This window comes from Lissotriton vulgaris, chromosome 3_1 (genome assembly GCF_964263255.1).
Source record: "Lissotriton vulgaris chromosome 3_1, aLisVul1.2, whole genome shotgun sequence".
Taxonomy (NCBI): domain Eukaryota; kingdom Metazoa; phylum Chordata; class Amphibia; order Caudata; family Salamandridae; genus Lissotriton; species Lissotriton vulgaris.
The window spans coordinates 1,840,024,228-1,840,040,494 of NC_141689.1; the positions used below are offsets into that span (position 1 = coordinate 1,840,024,228).

The 16,267-nt window shown below is 42.3% G+C and overlaps 1 protein-coding gene across 5 annotated transcripts in view; it reads right to left on the reverse strand.

The window, feature by feature from the left end:
- Positions 1–4,790: 4,790 nt before the first annotated feature.
- SH3D19 (SH3 domain containing 19) overlaps positions 4,791–16,267 on the reverse strand; it is a 571,044-nt gene continuing 559,567 nt past the window's right edge. For 3 of the 5 annotated variants that reach the window (XM_086962289.1, XM_086962288.1, XM_086962293.1), the window contains exons 20-21: positions 16,143–16,243; positions 4,791–5,707 (exon numbers count right to left, since the gene is read on the reverse strand). In XM_086962289.1, coding sequence (XP_086818415.1) covers positions 5,600–5,707; positions 16,143–16,243 — 209 coding nt within the window. In that variant the 3' untranslated portion in view covers positions 4,791–5,599. The remainder of the gene's footprint in view (positions 5,708–16,142; positions 16,244–16,267) is intronic. The other 2 variants (XM_086962292.1, XM_086962290.1) reach the window with 1 other exon arrangement.

The window sequence follows — 16,267 nt, forward strand, 5'->3', positions numbered from 1 at the left end:
ATGCAGCGATGCCATAACTGCTCCTCCATCTTTGCCTGAATGTGCCCGAGTCAACATGGCTGAGCCCTCTATATATGCAAGCGCAAATTCTTGGTAAAGTTCACTTACACAATACGTGTGCACTTTACATACTTTATAGGTGCTGCAGGTCAATTCCAAAAGACATGAAATGCAGACATTAAAGTTCTAAAATGTCTAGTTCAGGAACAACAAGACTTATGTGGCACTGTGAAAAACTCTAATCATAAACACAAGGTCTGGTGAAGCAAGCTGTGAACTGAAACAAATACAAGGAGACGATTTAAAAACCTTTATTTGCTTTTGGAGAATAAACTCAGGAGTGGTTGTTCCAAGCCGAAGGTATGGACCAGAGTTAAAAATGTTGCTGGCACGTGCAGTACCTCTTTTTAGTTTAAAGATTTTTTTTTTAAAGATTTTGGATCAACACTGAACCAAGTGCATGATGTATAGAGGCTACTTCAAGGAAGATAACTTAAACAAGCATTTGCAATGCAATCTGTCTCGAATTTACACGAGTTTAAGCTATTGGCATTGGAAAGGACAATGCCTTTTATTTATGTTTTATAAACAAAAACAAAAATAAAAGGCATTGACTTGGTGAGGTAAGCGTGCTGAGCTTTTTGAGCTCGCACAGCCCAGCAATGCAGGGTTTATTCTTGACAACCCACAAAGAGTGTGTTTTGGGGTTGAATTTTTAGCAGTAGTATTTTGTTAAAATGTGGAGAACAGGAGTTTTACTGTATAATGGTATGAACACTTATTTAAATTCTGTTTAGGTGTTTTCAATACTGTTGACAATACTTCAACAAGTGTGAGTATTTAATGTATGATTATTTTATACTTACGGTATCTGTGCTTTAATAACATTTTGTGTTGCAGATACAAGACCCTTAGCAGATCTAAGGAGAGTCCACACGGGAGATCCTTGAGTTTAACAAAGAGAGAATATCTTTTTTGTCCACCTCCACAGTATGGGTATTCCTTAGGGTACATACTCCCGAGTAGGGCTGTGTTGGGTCCTGATGAATGCCAAGTGGATAGTACTCATGATAGCTGAAACATGTCGACCATTTTCGAATTTTGTGGACACTTTGGTTCAAATGGACTAATCCAGAAGGTGTTCGTTTTTTCACTAAAGTTTTTAATGAAGGATGGCTATCCCTCTATTAAAATGGGTTTAGGGAATTGCTGTGTCTTCTTTTAATCCCATTATCACTTTTGGGCACTATTCTATAGGCCTTTTGGAAAAAGAACCCAATGATGATATTGATCACCTACTTGTTTGGTGTATGAAGGTTCGTTTTCCAACTCACAGTTCTTCACACTGCTGTTTTCATTTTTTCCCCCTTTTTCTTTGTTTACCCAATCTTGAAAGTTGGTTGTGGGTTATAAGGGTCTGGGGATTCTTTCGCTCTTTTGTTGTTTGATATAGATTATCTCAGGGGCATGAGAGCGTCTTTGTCTTGCCCTTTCTCTCTTATTAGTTTGATTATCATCCCTTGAAGCCCACAAACACATTGCTTCAGTAACTGTCAATAAACAGCAAACATTGCAGCCTCCGCCAGTGTGACTCGCCAAAGAAGCGCTTCAACGCCCAGTCCGGGGTAGTAAGCGCTATATAGATGCAATTTACAATACAATACAACAACTACTTTACAGATATTGAGAACTCTAGTAAATGCAGCCTGCCTCCGCTGCATATGTGAAGGGCCGGTATGGCGGATAGTGGCTATAGAGTGGTAGGTGGGGCTTTTCGGAGCCTGCCGGGTGTCTTCGCCCCTAAACGGGGTTTGAAACTCTCATGAGTGGACTCCCGTCTTTTGAGGTTTATGAACACACATTGAAAGATGGGGGCCAGCAATTTCACTTTAATTCGATCGTGGTGCTTGTACTTTGATGAGTAACAAGTCTGTGATATTTAAACAGAACAAGTGGGATCGAATTCTGAGAAACAGTCTTTTGGCGACTCAAACGCTATAAAAACAACTGAAATAAGTGTTCACCTTTGAATATTGGCAACGTAAGCATTTATATTACAGATAATTAATTATAAAGAAAACGCAGGGGGGCAATGATATTCATATCTCGTTGTTCATATAGCACTAGTTGCGAAGTTGCGCTGTAAAGCTGAACGTGGTGCGGACTCTGAAGGGTGGCAGGCTAAGACGACCATCCATTCCTGGTTTTGGTCTGAAGCTGTCCCGCGACCAGTGCCAACTTACAGCAAGAGAAGTTGAGCTGTCTCTCTAGTTGTTACCCTACTAACGGCAAGTAAAAAGATGGGAGAGACGTGTTCAGAAAATAAACTTCAGCATATATGTGAATTGTTTCATTCTGGTAGCTCCTAAAGCATTGACTGGAAAGCGCAGCCCGGGCAGGCGTAATGAAGAATCAACTCCTGAAACCGATATAGGATGTGAACCAAGGACCAGAGCAATACAAAGTTAAACAACGCCCACACACATACCTCCTTACTTGCCAATCTAACTCATTTCAGGCCCCTTTTCACCCTCAAGGTAAACCTGCCTCGTAAGAAAATAATCCTGCCCACCCACCCCCCAAAAAAACACAAGTACTGGCACATTCAGTCTTTGCTGATGCAGACATAATGCCTTAACTAATGTTATTTAGCATCGGCAAAAAGAGGAAAAAGGATGGAGAGTGAAACAGACCTCCCTATTTATGTTGATATACATGTCGGCTGGGGTGCTGGAGCTCACGCTACCCACTGTCGGACTCCTGTTGGCAAGATGATTGTATAATGTGACTGCCACGCGTTCTATTACAAGAAAGTGAAAAGGACGGTAGCATGAACACAAAGGTGCCACCAGTGCTGTGCTCTCCTCATCGGCTTTCTTCTTTATTCCTGTACAAAGCCGACATGTGTTAGCCTGCCATTCAGACGTGTGCTTTGACTCGACAACTTCCGTGACAGCGTAGGATTAGATAAGCGAGCTTGGTGAAAGCCTACAGCACAGGCACTGTGGTGATGTGGAAACAGCTTTTACCACGGCCTCAGGTTTAGAAAGAAGATTTAAAAAAAGGAAGTGGTGCCTAAATGGAATAATAACAGCCCAGCAGCGTAATTAAACAGTAGTTGGTCAGTGCTGCTTCCTGCAAAACGGAAGTGACGTTTCGCATCGCGAGCCAACCATAAGTAAGATTAGAAGAGCAATGCAACGTTAAACAAATGGTGAGCAGCAGGACATATTAGCCGCCAATAGGCGGAGTTTCACTTAACATATAGATTACTTTAAGTCTCGGAGAGACAGCACATGCATTGCCTAGGCAAGACCTAAAAATGGCAGAGAGCTACTTTTTATTTCAGTGATAACCAGGACGTTTGATGTGTCATTCATAATAAAAAATGAAAAACTTCAATTGCGAAGTATGACGAGCAGGGATTTTTTTTCTCTCCTTGATATGCAAACTGCAAAACTGTTCAAATACAAATAACAGGGCAAATAAATGTTTCCTGTTCAGCTAAAGCACCAGGCTTCGTGTTGAAAAGTAAGTCGTTTTCAATGCATGTTCCCTTCAACAATAAGTTTCGAAATCACATTAAAACATAGCAGTCATTGTACAGTCATCACAAAGCAGTCCTACACACATTTTCACTACCCTGAGGATTATTCGCAGTGCTACGGAACTCTCCAAAAATATTTAAACCATCCAATATCTCACCCACCCTTCATGGACCTTTTGTTCTTCACGTATATAAGGATCCTGTGGAGTAAATATTTCAATCAAAGTTGATGGCAACTACAGCTGCCATGGTTCTCCCAGAACAACTCTTACTGCTTACAGCAGTGGTCTTAAAACTTTTCAATACTGAGCCCCCCTCCACCCCACCCAGTGGAAAAAAAAAATCATTGAGGGGCCCCCACTTCAAAATTTTCCTAATATTCTGTTAAACTAGCAATGTTTAAATAGGTCTAGGCTTATTTAAACATTGCAGTTAAGTTCCGCTACCATTTTAAAAATGCAATCAAATACATGATTGCCAAACATACTATTCTGGTCAGGCAGGCCTTACTAACCTGTAAAAGTATCCACAGGGTGATTATTAGAAATGGGCCTGGGGGTTATAAAGAATATTTGGAGTCCCTTCCGTTTTGATGCCTTCATCCTGCCAGGATAGAAGTGTCAAAAGATGTTAGTGATGGCCCATTAAAGAGCAGCTTACTGACGCTCATTTTATTCAGCTTAAAACAAATCACTGTTACCAGCATAATGCCTCGTTTAGCCAGATCCTGCTCCCAACCCCCGGGATCACTTGAAGCCCCCCTGGGAGCGCCCACCCTCAGTTTGCAGACCCCTGGCTTACAGAGATGTACCAATAGCAATGCATGGCTGAGAGGATGTGGACTCCTAGGCGTTACTTTAGAAACTTCTCATCACATTAAACAATCATGAAGAAAATCTGAGCGGTCACATTGGTGGCGGAGTGCCGCCATCTTCTGAGTAACTACATCCATCAAACAACAAAATAACTTGAATAAAAGGTTTTGAGGAGGATGAGGGGTGGAGAGGATTTCCAAGATTTCATTTATAACGGAGATTGTGATTGTTTATAATTTTGAATGTTAATATTGTACTAAACCTGTGGCATGCTATTCTCGTACAGCACCTTACATAAATGCAATTTAAAAATGGAGAACTTGCAGTTGGACAAACTGGTGGTCATAACGAGACCGAGTAGCTGCTTTCACAAAGTGTGAATGGCCGTCTATCCTCAGGCAATGGACAATATTAGAAATCGCATGACATTTACAAAAAGAAGACATTTATTTTGGAAAGTCTATTGAACAAGAGTATGTTTCCTTTACAGACTGTCATAATGAATACATGTATAGCTAGTCAGACTGATGACACAACAAAGTACACGAATAAGGCCTTCTTTTAATAGAATGACATTGGAAAAGCTACAAGGGCCAAACACTACCTCTGTTGGCACATGTGGAATGGAATACTGGCATACCAGGCTCTTCTCACAATGAAAGATCAGGCTCGTCAGATGTGTGACTACACAATATATATCGCAGGGCACATCAGTGTTAATACATTTGTCATGACTGTGTTTCTCAGTAGACTTTTCTCTGTTGTTTCTGTGGTGGGCCATCTTAGTCCATCAATATGCTCAGTTGGGGCTCTTCTACTGTCCAAGTTCTCTAGGTTTCCTCATTCAATAATTTTCCTCCATATTTCTATGGTAACTCTATAGCACCATCCTGCTGTTTGAAAAATAAAACTTCTTCTAAAAAACAACAGATTAAAAAGCCATGATCGTCCTTCTCTACAAATAAGTCAGTTGTTGAAAAAAAGGCATTTTTTTGAGTCTTTAATAAATCCAGTTAGAAAGATCAATTATATCAGGCAATATATACAGACATAGAACATGTGTTTTTCTTACATAGCAATAGTGCAAAACATCACACGTGAATTTAGAGAGTAAACGTTCAAGTGGCACCAAGTGTGGCGTTTTCTGTCTGAAGACGGAAGATGGTTGCAGATTGCCAATTCGCCCTTAGTCTCAGTTTGTATGAAAGAACTAGAGTTCAGGTGGTCTCTCCTGTGCCTAGAGAACCTGGACAAAGTTCCTGGGGAACATTCCAGATCTTCCTTGCAGTTCTCCACTCATCCAGTCGTCATCTATATATTTCAGCACTGTGATCATGCTTCCTGCCTGCAAAAGAAAAGCATTCAGTTTAGGACAAACACTAAACATGTTTACTAAAGCTGCAGGAATGACCTCCTGCGGACACGAATGAGCTTTACTTTGTACCAGAGAACAGCAAGGTTAGAGGCGCTTCAGTCTGCCATTTCTTGGACGGTCTGTGGGTCATTCCTTTTTTAAAAATAATTCTTTATTAGAACGGATTCTACACATATAACTTGGTATACTTATAAAGCGCATGATGTCAGTTAAAGGTACAGCAAAGTACAAGGGGAAAATGCTGTTGAAATACCAGAAACAGGAAAACATCAAGACCAGCGTCTTAATTCATTTGAACCACATTTTGTCCACTATACTTAGTCTTATTCTGGGCGTGGGGGTTGGGAGTGGTAGCACATGAGTAAATGTCTAGCATAGAGAATTAGCAGACTGGGACAATGAAGGGCTAAAACATTTTGTGGAGTTTGAATAACAAAAATTCTACAGTTTTTGTTATGCACATTTCAGGTATATTTACATAAATCAAGTATAAGAGCTCCAGCCAGTTTAAGGTTTTTGGTAGATAGTCTCTTGAGCCCAGCTTAGGAAAGAAAACCAGATTTGATCAAACAGCTTTGTTTGTTCTGAATGCTGTGGATGATTTTTTCTCAAGGGGCCAAGAAGAAAATGTGTAATTCCACGTGGATTGCAATGCTGGGTGAACGCCAACGCTGGAGTACGCATACTTTCCTCCCCGCCAGAGCAGTGGACGATTCCTTTTGAGTATTGGTAAAGGTATTTACTTTGACTGGTCAGTATTACGAATGTTCAAGTAGTTATAATTCATGTATTGTTCCTAGAGGTTACCTCTTTGAGATACAACAAAATGCAATTTACTTTTGATCCTTGTGATTATACAGGTGACTCATGTATTGTGAGGCACAAAGGCACTGGGCCTGATTCACAGAACTAACTGAAGACAAAATCCTAAACTTACTACCATTTTGGTATTCACAGAAGGCACTTACTCATTTTGGTATTCACAGAAGGTACTTACTTATTTCGGTATTCATAGAAGTCATTTAGGAGTCCTAAAGTTAGGAGTCCTAACTTTACTACTCCTAAACATATAGAAATACTAACTTTAAGACTTTTGGTATTCACTGAAGGCATTTAGGAGTCCTAAACCTAATATCACCCAAACCGTGTCACTGCTATATTGAGCTAGATTCTTTATCACTCTTGATCTCAGAGCTGCTCACCACCAAATCAGGCTGATTCTAAAGATCTTACTACTTTCATTATTCCTTTCAGGATTTTCCATCATGTGCAAATGACTTTTTGCCTGGTATCTGCCATAGCTATGTTTCAGAGGATCATGTTTGAGCTGTTCAAGGGCATGGAGGGTGCAGAGTGCTCCCAGGATGACATTTTGATACATGGCGAATCTGATGAAAGAGGAAGACGGGTGTTGGAAACACTTAAGAGGAGCGGTTAGACGCTTAAACTAAGCATGTGCAGGTTTGGCAATTAAGATTGGGTATTTGGGGCACAGAATCAACCGTGAAGGTATCTTTCCTAAAAAGGAATTGATTTCCAAAATTCTGAGCCTATGTAGTCCTGCCCAAAAAGATGAACTGGTGTCTTTTCTGGGCATGTGGAATTCCATGTCAAATTTGCCCCAAATTTAGCCTCAAAGACTAGCACTATGAGGCAGTTACTTACAAAAGGAAAATAGTTTAGGTGGGATTTAGAGTGTGAAAGAGAATTTGTTATGGTCAAGGAAGGTCTTCTTTAAAGTGGTTTTGCAATGACTTATGCCAGCATGATAGGTTTGGGTGCAGTGTTGCTGTAAAGTGGAAAAGAGGGAAGTCATTTTAAGACCATTACCCACAACTCTAGATCATTCTGTGGCACAGAAACAAATTGCTCCACAATTGCAAGAGAAGCTTTGAGTGTGTTCTGGGCAGTTAAAACGTGGAGGAATGTTTTGTGGGGGGAGGGCTTTTACTGTAATGACTAACCACAAACCATTATGCAAGAAAGGTCTTGATTCCATTTCTATGGGCATGACCAGGTGGGTTGTAGGTCTGCAATAATATTGTTTTCACATTTGTTATGTTCCTGGTGTCCGTAATAGAGTGGCTGACTGTCTTTCTACACTAAGTTCTGTTGTAGAGAATGGTGAAGGGGAGGCAAAATAACAGGTACAAATCTGTACTGTTACTGAGTGAGCTAGTTTGTATGAAGAGTGGCTAGATGCTATTGTGAATGATCCAGTACTGCAGATGGTGAACAGAGGTATATGTGAAGGATGGTGGTCGGAAATGCACAAGGATTCCAAGTTAGAAGGGTACGGTGAGACATGAGTTGTCTTGTGAGAGTGGAGTCATTTTACATGGAATGAGATTAGTGGTGCCCGTGGTGCTGAGAGAAAGGGTCATGAAATTTGGGCATGAAGGGCACCAAGTTATGAGCAAAATGAAGGCAAGAGCAAGAATTAATTACAGGTGGCCAGGCACTGATCTGCAGATTGAGAGATTGATAATGTTTGGACTGTGTAAAGAGTGATAATGTGTACAAAGTGAGAAGTCCCCCAGTGGAATGCAGTGACAGGTCTACAAGACCTTGGGAAATGATTGCAGTTGATATTATTGGCATGCAACATAGCAGGGAGGCCAGTAACCATCTCCTGGTCCTTGTGTATCCGGTTTCTCGTTGGGCTAAAATTAGAGTTGTAGGTAGTATTGAGTCCAAGAGAGTTACAGAACTTCTGGGTGAAGTCTTTAGTAGGGTAGGACTGCCTAATACCATTCTCACTGACAATGGGCCACAATTTGTTTCAAGAGAAATGGAAGACTTTCTCCAGATGAAAGAAATAAAACACAGGAAATGTTCCCTATATCATCTTGAGGGAAACAGAACGGAGGGCAGTTAAAAAGTGTGCGCAATTGGAGATGTGTGCTTTTAGGAATTAGAACAGTGGTCTGAAGAATGTTTTGTACACATACACATTTTTCCCACGGTCTATGAAAGGCCAAAGTACCTTTGAGTTGTTAAAATATACCAGTGTTCAATGGGATGTGGATAATGGATCAACAAAGAGAATAGAGGTCTATGGCTAATCGTAAGAGAAATTATGATTTGTGTAAAGCAGTCACACATTGCAACTTTTGTGTTGGGGACAAAGTGTTGATAAAGAGTCTATAAAGGCTGGGGGTGATTCCAAATTCTCTGTTTCACAGTGAGTAGTATATTGCAAAGCGATCAAAGTATATGAGGAGGTTCAAAACCCTTGTATCAACAGGGTTGTAACATTCAAAGGGATTATTTCATAATGTAGTGAGTGCATCTGTTTTAGTCTTTCATCTAGTGCACATTCTGAGTCAAGTAATGAGATGACTTGAGGGTTCTATTTGTGGCAGATGAGCCTGGGCCTTGATGGAGCAGAGTTAGACCTGTGTAGCTCCTAATAAAGAACAAAAACAACCTACTTCTGGGTGGTGTGATCTTTACAGACTGCTTAGGATTGCTTACGCCTTTCCTGGCTGCCACCATTTTCTGCATATAGTACACGAGATCCTCCTGGTCCCAACTCCATTGTGGACCCTGTTCCCATTTTGTGCCTGTTATTTTAACCATGCATAAGCCCTGTACATTATATGAGCTTCATGAATTCTGTGCTCATATACCCTTATTTCAACTGGGGTGCCTGGCAATTTCTCAACACAGACAATCGAAAACACTGAAGGCATCCAGACAATTATATAAATTCCACTTCATCCTCTTTCTTTTCCTGTCTCTCTTCCTCCTCCCTGTCATTATTCGGGCAATCAGAGCTCTAAATTTTCACCTCAAGCATTGAAAAGATATCTCTAAACTCGTTCCTCCAGATCATTTCTTTGACTGACAGAAGAGTAATATGGCTTAAGCCAGTCTATTTAGCCACCACAGCTGAGGGACCTAGTGATGGTTTGATAAGCTTGGTTGATGCCAGACGTGGGCATGACAGCGTACCTTTCTCAGGCTAATGTTGAGTTCATATTACTGACTAGATTGGCATGCGAGTGCATTCCTCATGGGCAGCGAATGGCCATTGGCCTTGGTTTGGCTGTGAAGTCCTCCCACTAGTGAACTGCTCCCCATATCCTATTGTTGCTGCTGAGGACCACTGACATGTTAGTTGTGCAGGTTGTTGTTGAGTTGTCATTTGGTTGTGCAGCTCGGTTGTCATATCCGCTATACTTCACCACTGGCTGTGGGCTGCATTATTCAGCACTTTAACTGGTGTGCCTCCAGCAAGACTGTTGTGTGTCCCTTATTCTAAAATTGAACAGTGAGCGAACCCTTAACCTGCTTTAATAGCTGGGGTATTTAAGTTACTTGTAGCTTAACCGGCCACAGAGTTGGTTGTGCTGCCTATTGCTTACCACCTGCTATGTTATACTGTGTGGGAGCTACCAAACGCAACCACATGCTACTACTCGCCACGCTCTATTGTGGTTTGGGGGCTCGGGATTATGTAATGTAGCAGCTCATATGCTGAGTTTTTGCTAACACCCTCTGGAAAGTTTGTAGTGACTATGGCAAACGGCTAAACACATTCTTATGCAGAGGTTCAAATGGAGCTCCTACAAGCGTTGAGTTCAGACTGGTAATAATGAACCTTTTAGACCCTCCAAAAATGATTAATTATCAAACCCTTCAAGAAAAATATAAGCCTTATTCCACTGAATCCAACAACACTACTGAGGAGGAACCTTGTCAAAGTAACACTTGGGATTGGGTAACTTCAGGAAATTCTGAGAAAGGAGGGAGGCAACCTCATATGGGGAATTTATTAGAAAGAAATCCAAGTTCTCCTTCAGAAATGCTTGACAATAATCTGCATGTGCGACAATTGAAATGCTTTTTGCTATGTACTAATCCCATTTTAGGAGTCCCTTCCCAAAACTGTGAATTTATAAAAAAATGTTATTATTGGAGAGGAGGCAGGGGTCCAATGGGGGATGGGATGGTGGGTTAGAAAAAAACAACATAGTAAACTTTTCTTTTTAAACGCATCCCTATCTCGTTTGATGAAAAGGGACTGTATTTATATTAAAATGTTTACTTTACTGAAAGGCATTCACAGATATGGCGGTCGGCTGACTGCAGAAGGCCACCATCCCTGGGATGGCCTGAGATCGAAGTGAATCACAATTTGCAACCTACCTCATGAAAACTAATGAGGTAGGTTGACGGCAAACCACTTTGAATCAGAATATTCGGAACCAACCTATTCGTATATAGGTTATTTAAAAAAATTGCAAACTTTATTTTGCAAGCAGTAAATAGTACATCTGGCCATTAATTTCCAGAGTATCCATAATGGCTCCCACTAACTGGATGCAGTTTTGAGTCCCCTTCCACTTATTTCTCTCAGTTAATGGAAATTTCTGGCTATGTAACAACTGGAGAGATCGTTTTGTTTGACTGACTAGTAGAGCTTTATCTACCAATAGTCTAGGTATGGGAAAGAATACATGGGTGACACCTCATATGAGGCTATGTCTCTTGTGACAGCACGTTCCTAAGTAACACCCCTAAAGCGAATGGGTGTCTTAACCGCTCTTTGTGGTGCCCTTTTCTGTTTCCTGGTATACAGTTCAGCCCTTCCCCACCGTTTCCACCAGGCATCCCACAAGTCTCTGTCTTGGTCACAAATTCCTCACGATATAGCTCTATTTTTTGAGCTGCAATCTCTTCCAAAGGTCACATCTCCAGCACCCACAAATCCTATGTTACTTCTTCCCAGTTGGAAGGAAAAGTGTACAGAGTCACTGTTTTGGGACTAGGTGCTTTGGTGCAGTAGGCAGCAATTCAGATGCCCCTCTATTGGATCCAGAAGGTCTATGAACTCACTGATCGGCTTGATTACAAACCCAGTGTCTGGCCCTATCGTGTTAAATACATTGAAAAGGCCGCCTGGGAGCACCTGCTCAAAATGTCTGAAAAGGTGGATTCCCCTGTACCACTTTCAATCTTTGTATCTCATCTGTGTGGATGCCAAAGAATGCTGTGAACATTTTAAACCTTTTGATGAATTCCCAAATGTTGGATATTAGAAATGGGGGTCTCTAGTTGGCAGAGGTAGGTACCTTGGTCTAAATAGGGACCCTTGCTTCTAGTCAGGGTAAGTGGGACACACTCCGAAAATAACCACTGCTCACCCCCTTGGTAGACAGACAGGCTTATCTTGAAGGCAGTGTGTAAAGCATTTCTGAACACATACAGTAATACAGTGAAAACACTACAAATGGACTCCACACCAGTTTAGAAAAATAAGTAATCTTTATCTAAACCAAAACAAGACCAAATGACAAGAATCCACAATACAGTATCAAAAATAAGGCTCTTAATTGGTAGAAATAGTTCAGCTCAATGCAAGTTGTAACTGCAACACTTTTCCCACCAAGTACCTTAGATGTGTCATGCAAAACAAACAAAAGGGTCGCAGGGAAGGTGATGCATAAGTTCCTTGCTTCGGGGGAGGCGATGAGTCTGTTCCTTACTGCAGCGCAGGGTAGGCAATGCGTCTGTCCCTTACCGGAGAGGAGGGGATGCGTCTGTTTCTTACTGCGTTCCGGTTACGATGCGACAAGATGGCGCCTCGATGCGTGGTGACGATCTGGTGCGCCAAAATGCCGGCTAGGTGTGATGCAACGATCCGGTACAATGCATGAACGTTTGCTGCACGGCAGGTGTGCGACGGTTTTCTCAGCGATGCGTAGAGACCAGGTGCGGATGCGGCACGCATCTTCTCCGTGACGCGTCGGGAATCAGTACGGATGCGACGCGCTCCTTCCTCGTTGCGTCCATCTTCCAGCTCCCAGCGACAAACAGTCTCTGGAGGTCCTAAACAGCAGCAGGCACCTCTTTGCAGGTTGGAATTCCCAGCAAGGAAATTCAGGGGAGCAGGTGGTGAAGTCTTTTGTGTCCCTGAGACTTCAGAACAGGAGGCAAGCTCAGTTTCAAGCCCTTGGAGATCTTTTCTTCAAGCAGGTGACACAGCAAACAGCAAAGTCCTTTTTCTCCTTTCCTTGGCAGCAAGCAGCCACTGCAGGCCAAACTCCAAACAGCAAACAGCACAGGGGCAGTATTCCTCTTCAGCTTCTCCGGCTCTTCTCATTGGCAAAGGTTCCTCCTAATTCCCAGAAGTGATATCAATTTCTGGGGTCTAGGCACCAATAGTTGTACTACAAAATCTTTTTTGTTCTCTGAAGGCAGAGAGTGTCTATACCCAGCCAAAACCAGTTCTGTCCTCACTGGCGCAGCTTCCTGGCAGGAGGTGGAGACAGCATTGTTGAAGGCAGACCTGGCCCAGGCAGGTGAAAGGAAATCTCCTCCCCCTACTCTAAATTAAACCCAGGTTCATTCAGCCCAGCCCTGACTCATCAGACTGCTGGGGCCGCTGCCCTCCTCACTCACAAGCCAGACATGCAATCCACAAACCTAGCAGAGGCACACTGGATGGTTAGGCAAGAAAATACATACTTTCTAAAAGTGGTATTTTCAAACACCGAATGTAAAAATCACCCACACTAAAAGATGCATTTTAACATTCTGAGTTCAGGCATACTAAACTTTATTTTTCTATCGTGTTCCTAGGGTCAGTTATGTTTATAAGAGGTTATAATCAAACTGCCCATTCTGGCCTATGGGAACAGATAGCCTTGCAATGGTGAAAAATGAAATTGGCAGTATTTCACTATCAGGACATGCCACACACATCAGGGCATGTCTTACCTTTCACATACAAGACACCCTGCCCACAGGGGTACCTTGGGCCTACCCTTAAGGGTGACTAACATGCAGAAAAGGGAAGGTTTGGGGACTGGCAAGTATGTGCACTTGCCAAGTCGACATGGCAGTCCCAGACTGCACTCAGGCTCTGCAATGGCAGGGCTGAGCCACATTTTACAAGCTACTTCTGTGGTTGGCACAATCAGTGCTGCAAGCCCACCAGCAGCATTTGATTTACAGGTCCTGGGCACACACAGTGCACTATACTAGGGTCTGACAAGTTAATCAAATAACCAATCATGGAATCTCTAATCATAACAACAATTTACAAAAGGAAGCACTTGAACTTTGGCACTGAAAAGCTGTGGCAAGGTGCCCAAAGCATCTAGACCAGCAAAAACACAGCAGGCAGACCCACGCAAATCGCGCCAAGTCTAACACTGACCTTAAGGGTACAGTACTTGGGGTACAGGCTTTTGGTTACACTATATCCAGTCCTCGACAACACCAAGAGGATCTTCTGAAACTTGGTTGTACAAGTATTTTATCTTCATTTGAGGGCATCAAGCAATCTGCTACTGATAGTGTCATAAAAAACAGGAGCCGCGTTAGGTGGCTGGTATTTTCGTTTAGTGTGAGCAGGAAGCATCATGATAGAGTCAAGAACACAAAATATACCCGCTTTGAAAAATCTGTGATGGTTGGCAGTGATTCCATCAGAGCAGAAAATGACTCAATTGTAAAAAAAATAAAAAAATAAAAATACTTGGAGCCTTTAAATGCAGATTACAAAATAATAAAACCTACACCAGCTTTGCTCATATAGACCAAATATAACAAATATTTCACCCTATTAACCCACAATCCCTAAACCCTAAAGTTACCTTGCCACCAAAAACCCATATCCATCCCAAAGCCCTAAAATTATCCTTGCCACCTAAAACCAGATTCCCATCCTAAAACCCTAAACCAAAAACCCATATCCACCATAAACCCTAAAATTACCCTTGCCACCCAATACTCCATGCCCACCCTAAACCCTAAAACTACCCCTGCAACCCAAAAACCCACACCCACTCTAAAAGTACCCTTGCCACCCGAAACCCATATCCACCATAAGCCCTAAAATTACCCTTGCCACCCTAAAACCCCTTCCCACCCTAAAATTACCCTTGCCCCCATAAATCCACATCCACCCTAAAACCCTCAAATCACCGTTGCCACCCAAAAACCCACCCTAAACCGTAAAATTACCCTTTCCACCCAAAAAACCCATGCCCACCCTAAACCCTAAAGATACCCTTGCCATCCAAAAATCCTATACCCACCCTAAACCCTAAAATAATACCCTTACCACTATTAGTATGGATGCTGCTGGCTTGCTTTTTTAGCTTGTTAATGGAAACTTACTATTTGAGAAAGAAATTAGGTAGGACTTAGTAAAGAAAAAAGATAGTGCACCTGGAAAATGTCTGGCGAGAGTTTATTTGCACAGAGTTGCTAGGCGCACATTTTAAACAAAACTAAGGGTTTTTTGCCCTACGGATGAAAGGACCAATTAAATCCTGCTCTGGCGGTGAATGCTTGCAAGCGCTAATAAATCAAGCGCGTGGTGGGAGTGTGTAAAGGCTCATATCACTACAAAGGAGACGCCAGAGAGGAGACGCCATGCGCGTGCACATCGCCTGTCTAGGTGCGCACATAGTTTGTCTCCCTTTGCGAAGGAAAGCAACAACAATAGAGTCTCGCTAAGCGAAGCAGCTGCGCGGCATTCGCTAGGCCAGACCTAAAAAAAGAAAGAAAAATAAGTTGGAAACAAAAGTGCTATGATGCGGCCAGCACTGGGCGCATCATTCAAGATTTTCTTTGTTATGGTGGGTGGGGCGGGACCACAGACAACAGAAGGAGAGCAAATGGGGCAAGGAATACTAGGGACAGCGGGAGAAGGGCAGGAGAGGGAAGCAACATGACGGACAGTGGGAGGAGGGCAGCAGGGGGCAAGTAGTACCAGTGACAAGAGGAGGTCAACCAACAGTAAGCAATAGGTGGCTCTAAGCCCCCTCTAAGTAAACAAAATGCCTCGCAAGCGACAGCACATGTACTGTCTCTGGCAAGATCCAAAAAGGGCAGATCTAAAATGTTTTTTTGTGTGCAAAATTCTCAATGGTAATATAAGCTGTGTTGCATGTTTCTTCCTTTCTCTTATCTTTCTTATCAATCCAGTTTTTCTCCTTGATCTTCCCTGGAATGCTCTAGGCGGTGTAATGTCACGCGAGGCACCTTCGTGGAGTAGAAAACTGTTAATTTTACTGGTGGATAGCGCTGAATCAAACGAGGCACGCTCTTACTCTTCTCGCATCGCAGCTGCTTCTTAAAACCCAATTAAGTGTAAAAACACACTACTCAAACCAGAATCCTCGTTGTCAGGGTGCTGCAGTTGTAAAACATTTTTTATGGAATAAGAAAAAATTTCCAAAAGAAAACTTACATAAAAAAAAGGTGCTTCCAGAAATTATTTTTGAATTATGAATCTGTGATGGACAACTGGTGGAGAAACAATGTGCTCTGTTAGACATTTCTCTTTCTTATATGATGCAGAACCCTCTCACATGACATTTTAGCATTTTCGATCTTTCTGTTGAAAAAACAGACCGTGCAGCTCAATACCATTGATTGATACCTTGAAAGTGAGTTCATCCTCGTTCTCTCCGTTGAAGTCGTACAAGGCCTTAGCCCTCGATTTCTTCTGCCCCTGAGGTTGCTTCGAGGGCTTCGATACATCTGTAGAAATGGAAAAAGCAGAAT